An 8739-nucleotide genomic window follows, 5' to 3' on the forward strand; every position below is an offset into this window, starting at 1 on the left:
CAACCTAAATGATTCTACGATTCTATATCACAGTCAATGGATTATGCTGCTTTCATTCATTTCAAAGATTATTAACCAAATAAACATTTAATGCAAGACTGGTAACAATAACATGAGCAATAAAGCTACTTGAACGTACCATTGTCTGTTAATAACACCAGCCAGTATCTCCCAGTTCAGCAAGATACAAGCAAACTGAAATATACTAAAGCTTGTAATTGCAGCTGATATTTAAAAGTCACATGGAAAACACCTTTGCTACACAAACTTTTGAATAAAACAAAAGAGAGGCAGATATTACCATCCCACAAGCAGGCAATCTCCCACACTAGGGCTGTTATAGCTTTGGAGCAATTCATTCTCCTCAAGACCATGTCAGAAGATTGATTTAAGAATTAAGAGCATTTTAAGTGATCAATAACACTATTATACTAGATACGAACTTCAAAAAGAGTTCTCTCAGTTAACTTGGGGATCCATTACATGAGAAGAAACAGGTTTTTAAACATGCCTGATAACGTGCACCTTATACACCTTCTACACATTTTGCTTTTCTTAACTGCTTCTTAACTGCTCCTTGCCATTTAACATACATTCCCTGACTGAAAAAAAAACCAAAAAACACCACACCAAAACTTGATACATATTCTTGGTCTTCTGGCACAGAACAGCTAGCCAAGAAGTAGAAAAGACTAATGGAGGTCTCTAGGTCTATATTTCTGGAACGGTGATTTGCCTGGGATACAGCATAGCTGTTAAATACAGCTGACATTAAAGAGAACCAACAGCAACCTTCATTTAGAACAGAAGGACAGAATATTTGGGGACAGACAAATCAAAGACTTCTGAGAATAAAGGACATCTCTTAAACACAAAAAAAATTCTTGTGAATAGTATTTTAAAAGATTATTCAGAGAGAATTAGAAACTTCAGAATAGAAGTTGTAAAAAGAATTATTAAAACTTTTTTTTTTACTCACTAAAACCAATTTCTGAAGATTTGCACCTACAAGTGCACACAACAAACCTGAAAACACAACTAAGTGAAACTCACACAGAATCAGTTGGTTTATAAAACAAAATGTATACTAAATTCTCCAATTAAAAACCTGTAAAGTAGTTTCCGTGCTTTTTAACCCACCTTCCCACAGCAGGGAATTAATCCCTCCAGGGGGATGCAAACAAACTTCAAAGAGAAGATTATACCCAGACACTAGTACTGTACAATGTAATGTTTATGGTCAAATTTGTTCAGATTTTCTGGCACTAGAATCCAGGTCAGATGTGCAGAAACAAAGACTAGTTATTAAAAGGGCTCCTGCAGTTACATCAAATAGTCGTGATGGCACAGAGCAGGAGGACAAGCCAAACTGTATTCCAGTTACAGCTCCTATGGAGGCTTTGGCAGTAAAGAGTTGTGGCTATTTGACTTTTGCAGATTGTAACAAACAAATACAGGTATAAAAGGAGATAAGTGGTTTCCAGTCAATAAAATATAAAAATCCTTTCTATCAATTCATTACACCATACATACAATACACACATGATCGTTTCATAACAGATAGAAAGGTTATTACTTCAGTATATGTTGACTAGGCACAATTACTTGATATTGACATCCCTCCTTTTCATAACATTCTAGAGACTGATCTCACAAATCTTGAAGTAAATTCTGGAATTACAGATTTCAGCCTTTGCTTTTCCTGCTTATTTCAAAGTGCTTCAAGTTTAGAAAAAAGTGCAGTCAAAAATTCACAAATATACTTACATGTTCATTATCTCACAATACATGGTTCTTAAGAATAATTTTAGCCAATAAACAGGTAGAATTCAGTGCAAAACAGTACCTTTCCCAATGCAACCGATTCCTGAATAGGTTACTTCTGCATACACTTCAAAGGTAGTTTCAGGATTTTGTCTGAAAGGAAAAAAAAAAAAGTATTTAGCACATTGAGAATCTTTTTTCAAGTGTGCTTTCAATTACTTCGTCAAAAAGTGTTGTGAAAATGCCTATGTTACAATGACAACTTGCCAAACCAGATTTCTTGTTTTATAGTCTGATGATTTCACATCAGACCTTTCTGCCTGACGAGTATGTAACGAGACACAACTGAAGCTCAGATGAGCCTACGAACAGGGTGTCTAACAAACTTCCACAGAGAAAAAATAAAATCCAAACAATAGAAATCAAGCACACAGAACCTTTAAGTCCGTTCAATTGCTGTGTCTGGCCTGCATTTCTAGATACTAAAATATCACAGGCCTATTATTCAGAACTTTGCCAGAAAAAGAAAACCATGCCATTTACAGTTATTTCAGTTCTCAGCCATAATAGGAATTTTGATTACAAGTGCAACTTGCAAAAGCAAGTTCTTTTTATTGCACCTTTAGTTTCAAGTGAGAAAGTAAATCACCTACAGGCTAAATACAGGGACTTTTTTTTTCAGGAAAAAAAAAAATAAAATCCTGAATACTCTTTTTACCAAACTGAAAACAGTCACATTGTCCAACATGGGACAAACAACCAAGATTCACATTTTCATTACTGTGACCCTTGAGTTCAACTTCATGGCACCTATTTACTCAGGAAAAAGGGGGGGAAAAAAAAAAAAAAGAAGCTGCAGTCAAGAGCATGGAAAACAGTTTTATGCATATATTACTGGGAAACTTAAGAGGCTGTATTTAGGATGAAGACAGTTCCCTTCTTTAATACCTGTCAAAATATTTCTACCTTTTTGTCAAAAAAAAGACCATGCTGAAGAATACTATAAACAACAAGGTTTCACGTCATGAAACTCCAGAGTCTTAAATCCAGAAAGCTGCCAGATGCACGCAAAATAAGGAAATGGGTGCAATAATAAAAAATCATACCAAATTCAGCTACAAAAAGTAAATGAAGCTTGAGGAAAGAGTATTTTTAACTCTGCTCCAGAGTTATAAATATACTAGTAATAAAAGTAAAAAGTTAATGAGATATAACTTAAGAAAAAAACAAAACCAAAACCAACATTTAGTGTACATTTCCAGTTCTTACTAATATAACTCCATAAGTGAGCCTCTGGAACTACATTTCATAAGGAGCATGTAAAGGCAGCAGGTGATTATATAAGAAAGCATATTTTGAGTTAAATTCCTGACTCTTACAATTTTAGCTCCTCCAAACTTTTTTATAAGATTAAAGAGGATCACACATTAGACTGTAATTGTTTAGTTACTGAAATAAGGATTTTGTAAGTCTGAGCATGTGATATTTTATTCTTAGGTTTTCTGGTTAAAACCAAGAATCAAAACTGCATAATTACTGCTCTAAATTTATGGCTGCCTGTATAGTGATAATATTGTCTTCTATGTGTTAATGTAAACTATCTAACATTAGAAAATTGTTGAGGTATAATTAACTTGTGAATCTGGTTAGCTCCCTTACAGCTAAGGATGAAAATAATGACAAAACTCATATGTATGTGTGTGTGTGTCTATATGCTAGAATTCCTACCTGAATAATAATTTAAAAAATGAAACTCATCTAACCCAGTATCTCAAAGCAAACATATAAACATGTCAAGGAGTTCAGCCTACTCTTCAAAGAATTTATATTAATTTTAATCCTACTTTAACACCAAAAGGGATTACACAAAACATTTCTAGCCATGCCACAGGCCCACTTAGTGTAACTCAAGTGGCTCTAAGCCAAACCCCACACCTATTTAAATCGACAGAAAAGCTACCGTTGGTTTCAGTAGCATAGGATCACACTCCACAGTTTTACAGAGCACCTCTCAGGAGCAACAATAGTTCACAATTCAATTAATATTAATTTCATTTGCCACCAGTTCCCAGCTGATTTGCCTTAAGTAGCCATTTTTCAGAAAACTACATTCCTAAGTTCCGAGAAATCCAAAATCAACTATTATTTTGCAGTATAATACAAACTTGCATAATTCTCTCTGTGCTGCTTACAGTTGCTGCATATAATCTGCTTCAACTATTGAGATTCTTAGCTACATTCCCACAACCACGGCACAGGAGAAGGATGAAATGATATCCACTTAACACCAGAAATGTATTTTTCCTTCTATATATATTGCTGTGCAGCCTTATCTTACCTTCCTTGTTTATGGCTTTATTTTTAGCACACTGTTTCCTTAATTAAAAGTTTATAAATTTTATAATATTTTTATTGCTAATGGGTAAAATAACAAACACCTTTTTAGTATTATGTTAGAGTCTGTGTTCAAATTCTTTAGTGAAAACACTGTATAACACAGCTGTCAAGAGCACATACTGTATATCAAACCTTTCAGACAAAAAGACATTAAATTTTGTATTTTAATATTCTACGACAAACGTCCACTTATTTCTACGAACAGTGAAATTAAAGTAGCTTTGCCAAGTCAGAAAGTTAGTATTAAAGGCTGCATTCAACAAGCTAACACCTCAGTATGAGAATGAAGTCATTGTTGAATTCAGAATATTTTATAACTTTTCAGTGGAATTAAGGAAACAAGTCACTATGAGACTTCATACAGTTTGCAAACATAGCATAAACATGCATCATAGTATGTATATTTTGCAGTCCATTTTTATGACTATTAAACTACCCTGCAGACATGTAATGCCACCTGTGCATTGTATTGAAACCTCAAACCACTGAAATCATCCACAGCATTATAGACTTAAACACAAAGTTCTCTTTCCTCCCAAGAGCCTCCAAATAATCAGTTAAAGACCCATGGTCAGTTATCAAGTGAACAGACAGATGCAATAAAAAAATACATAGGACACGTACAAAAATACATAGTACCCCTTTTATTTGATAACTGGAAAACTTCAGAAGGAAATGCAATACTTTTTTGTAAATAGAAATTTAGGAAGGAGCTCTATGAGAAAAGAATGCTTTTTGTATGCTACCTGTATGAATTACTTAAATCTCTCTGATGTAGAAATAGCTTTAACATCATGCAATTGAATAAGAAATTCAATTTTACATTGAAGTGATATAATATTTCAAATAAGATATTTAGGTAACTTTTACAATCAAAATTACTAGTTTTACCAAATTGCAAGAAATTTGTGCACAATAAAATTAAATAAAATTCCTCCCCCAAGATGTATGTATGCAAGTACACACCTTACATATCTAAAATATCTAAAGCCTACTTCAACTCTGTCAGCAGCATTTTCTTCCTACACATAGGAAAATCTAATAGCACTTATGACTGAAAGAATCATTCTGCTTAAAAACTGAGGCATGAGAGGAGCCTGAAACTGTTTGATAATTAGCTGTCCTGTAACAAGATTTTTTTTTTTTTTTTTTTTTTCCCCCCAAGAGCTGAACAACTAGTAGCAGAAATCTGTACTTGGTAATGCAATTCAGAAATTGTACCTCAATCCTTGATTATTTTCTGTATATTTAACTTTTTCTGCCTGGTATTCCCTAGGTAGATAAAATTACATTTCAGTATATAGCAAACTTTATGTTAAATATCTGAAAACATTCCCAGATTAATATTAGGGATCTTTTCTGTCATCACTGAAATACAACCACCCCGGAAAGGAATATGCTAAGTTTTTTTACAGTGCAATGCAATTCTGTTAAACAGATTGATATTGACACATTATTAAAAATAATAATAATAATAATAATAATCCTTTCTCTTTTATAATGTCTTGAGTACTGAAAGATACCAAGAAGGGATAGCAGCCAGGTTAACAAGATCCCTATTTTACATTACCTCACTGGCACAGAGTGCCCTGCACGTACCGTATGACATGCTCCAACACGAAGCTTAACCCAACACTGTAACCCAATACTCAATTTACCTTTTTTTTTCGCCTGCAGCTACGCACAAGCCAAAAGCTTACAGGATTGCTGGCAACTTCTTGATTTCTTTCACTTCAGTCTGATGTAGCTACTGATAATTTCCTCTAAGCAATCTTTCACTCAAATGACTCATTACTATACATCCATCAAAAATACAACTGACACATATGTCCAGGTTTCATGCAGAGTTTATCACAGTGTGTGCAAGCGATCACGTGCCAAGGAGTTTAATATCCCTCATAATTATCAATCCATAGCAAGAAATTTGACTACTGGATTTTCGCTAGGGCTCCAACACGCATTGGCAACACCACTAAAGGAGACATGCCTCACTATATGCAATTGTCATAGTTTTCTCATTCACGCTCCCACCCGCCCCAATAAGGGAACTACTTACCAACCTGAAAATCTTTGCTGGATCAAACATCCAGCTCAGACTCGGACAGGCTCTCTCATTCGTTACATATTTCAAGATTGTTTTGAAATTCTGTCCTTACTTTACTTAGGCACAGTGTTCTGTCCGATGTTGGAAAAAAGCAATTTATTAATTGTTGCTCAAGGCAAAGTTGCTTAATCACACAATGGACAAAATGCTTTCTCGCAACGTGCAAGATGAATGTAAAGTAATGCTTATAGTGGGCTATCACCTATGTTTTCCTGGTGACAGAAAGACATGGGCTTTCTCTGTAATCTTGGAAGATATGTTCACACTGAAACAGACTTTGCACAGAAAAAGTCCTAAAGTCCATCGACTGTAATAAATACTTCTAACTGCTACATCTCCTCACAGATACCAGTGAGGTTTCCAGTTGAAGTGTCTCATCTGAGTGACTACATTCACATTCAGCAAAGTGTATACAAAGCCATTAAATGTCAAAGTAGCAGTCAAAACCCCGAAGACCCTAAACACAGCATGTGGATTCAGTACGTACACAAAAGAAACTATACTTTAAGTGAGCATCAGCCTTTTAATAGATTTAAGATAAGGTCATCATAAGAAGTCATTTCAGACCATAATCTTGAAGTGACCCAAGCAAGGGTGACCACTGCAAGATCTGCAGGTGCAAGTTACAGATGCAACCTGTTCTGCTGTCAAAATAGTAACAATTTCAGATTCTAGCTGTATTTGAAAGTAGGCTAAGAGTTTATCTAGTTTCTCAGACTTTTTTTTTGTAGCAACAGTTGAGAACCCGTATGCCAAAAAAAGTGCAAACATTATCCCTGCAGGCTCTCCAGAAGGAGGAAGGTTGTTTTCTGGAACCAACCCATCACCTCAACGCTAGCATTACAAGCACTCATTACCCACTTACATTTCCCTAAAACACTCAGCTGGACAAACACACGTTTATGTCTCTCCAACCTACGGGCTCAGGAACATAAAGATGTGACATCATGCTAAAGACACCACAAACTATGTCTCCTCCAGTCTCACAGTCAAGTTAAACAAAAGAAGTGAAACATTAAAGCCCTATGTAATCTTGAAGAACACTCTGTTCAAGAAGAAAAAGCAATTTCTCAACAGCACCTACTGAACTTGCTGAATAAAATACAATCTAACTGGATGTCTCCACTCTGTCACACCTTTCATGCACAAAGATGTCAGCACTCCCTGCCTGGTGATAGCTTTATTACACCTCTACCTGTCTCAGAGGAATTGAATTTGTCTGGAACGGTATATGAATGAACTGAGATCTTTAACGTGACAATACCAAACATACCAACAGGGCTTACCAATAAATCAACCCCCAGTTTTATGAAAATTAAAAAAATATTGAGGGCATGGAGCTGCAGGCCCAATACATTAATCACTTGTACCACTCTTCTCCTTCCCCCAGGAGATCCCCTTGCTAACGCACTTTCACGACACCACAGTGAGACTATCCACCTTCCCTTTAGCACACCCTCACCTCGGCAAGAGGCCGTGCACTCTCTCGACCCCACCACACCCCCAAAACAGCCCTCACCGGTGCTGGCAATGGAGCCGCCCCCCGCCCCCCATTCCAGCAGCCCCATCCTCCTCCAGGCCTGCACCGATAAAACTCAAACTGCCCTCACAGCCTGGCCCTACGCGCTCCCGCACGGAGAGCTGAAGCCAGGGAGAAAGAGAACAGACAACAGACCAGGGCCGGGTATGAGGGCGGCAAACAACACTCTCCTCCCCTCCTCAGGGCAGGGGGGACGGGGGAGCTCCCCGCCCCGGGGTCCGGCCGCTGAGCTGGGGTCTGACGGACGGGGCCCTGTGCCCCGCCGCCTCTTCCCTGCCCGGCCGCCAGCTGGCCCGGGGGGGGGGACGGGACGGACGGACGGACGGGAGGCACTCTTCCCCTTCGTTCTCCCCCTCTTCTTCCTCGCCCTACCCCGAGGCCTGTAGGCTCGGCCGGGGTCTCGCCCGCGCGGCCTCACACGGAGCTGGAAGGAGGGCGGGGAAGTTCCCTTCTCGCTCTCCACAGCCCTCCCGCTTTCCTGAGGGCCTGCAAGCGGGGCTGGAGAGCTCCGGGGGGCACTCACTTGATCCTGGATCCCATGGTCTCTGGGGGGCCGCATAGGCCCGGGCCAGAGAGAGAGAGAGACAGAGGCAGGGGGCGGGGGCCGGAGCTCGGTGGGCTGCGCTCTCTCCGCCGCTCGCCCCCTCACTCCATCCCGGCCCGCGCCGCCGTCGCCCCAGCCGAGTCACGGCGCGGCGCGGGGGCCGCCGGGAGCTGTAGTGCGGCGGGGCCGCCGGGGCGGGGCCAGCGGCCGGCCCGCCGCGCGCCCCGCGGGGTTGGCGTGGCAACGCGCGCGAGCAGCCTCCCCTCAGGGCGCCTGAGGCGGGTGTCCCGCGGCGGGGCGGGCGGCGACCCTCAGCCGCCGGGTCCCCTCAGCCGCCGGGTCCCTTCAGCCGCCGGCCCCCCTCAGCCGCCGGCCGCCCTCAACGGCTCA

At 39.9% G+C, this 8739-nt stretch overlaps 1 protein-coding gene across 8 annotated transcripts in view; it reads right to left on the minus strand.

Moving 5' to 3' along the window:
- The window catches only part of DENND1A (DENN domain containing 1A), a 194068-nt gene extending 185582 nt beyond the window's left edge, over nucleotides 1–8486 (minus strand). For all 8 annotated transcript variants that reach the window (XM_074161422.1, XM_074161421.1, XM_074161420.1 and 5 more), the window contains exons 1-2: nucleotides 8329–8486; nucleotides 1847–1917 (exon numbers count right to left, since the gene is read on the minus strand). In XM_074161422.1, the coding sequence (XP_074017523.1) occupies nucleotides 1847–1917; nucleotides 8329–8345 (88 nt within the window). In that variant the 5' untranslated portion in view covers nucleotides 8346–8486. The remainder of the gene's footprint in view (nucleotides 1–1846; nucleotides 1918–8328) is intronic.
- Nucleotides 8487–8739: the final 253 nt, after the last annotated feature.

Source organism: Numenius arquata, chromosome 19 (genome assembly GCF_964106895.1).
Source record: "Numenius arquata chromosome 19, bNumArq3.hap1.1, whole genome shotgun sequence".
Classification (NCBI taxonomy): Eukaryota; Metazoa; Chordata; class Aves; order Charadriiformes; family Scolopacidae; genus Numenius; species Numenius arquata.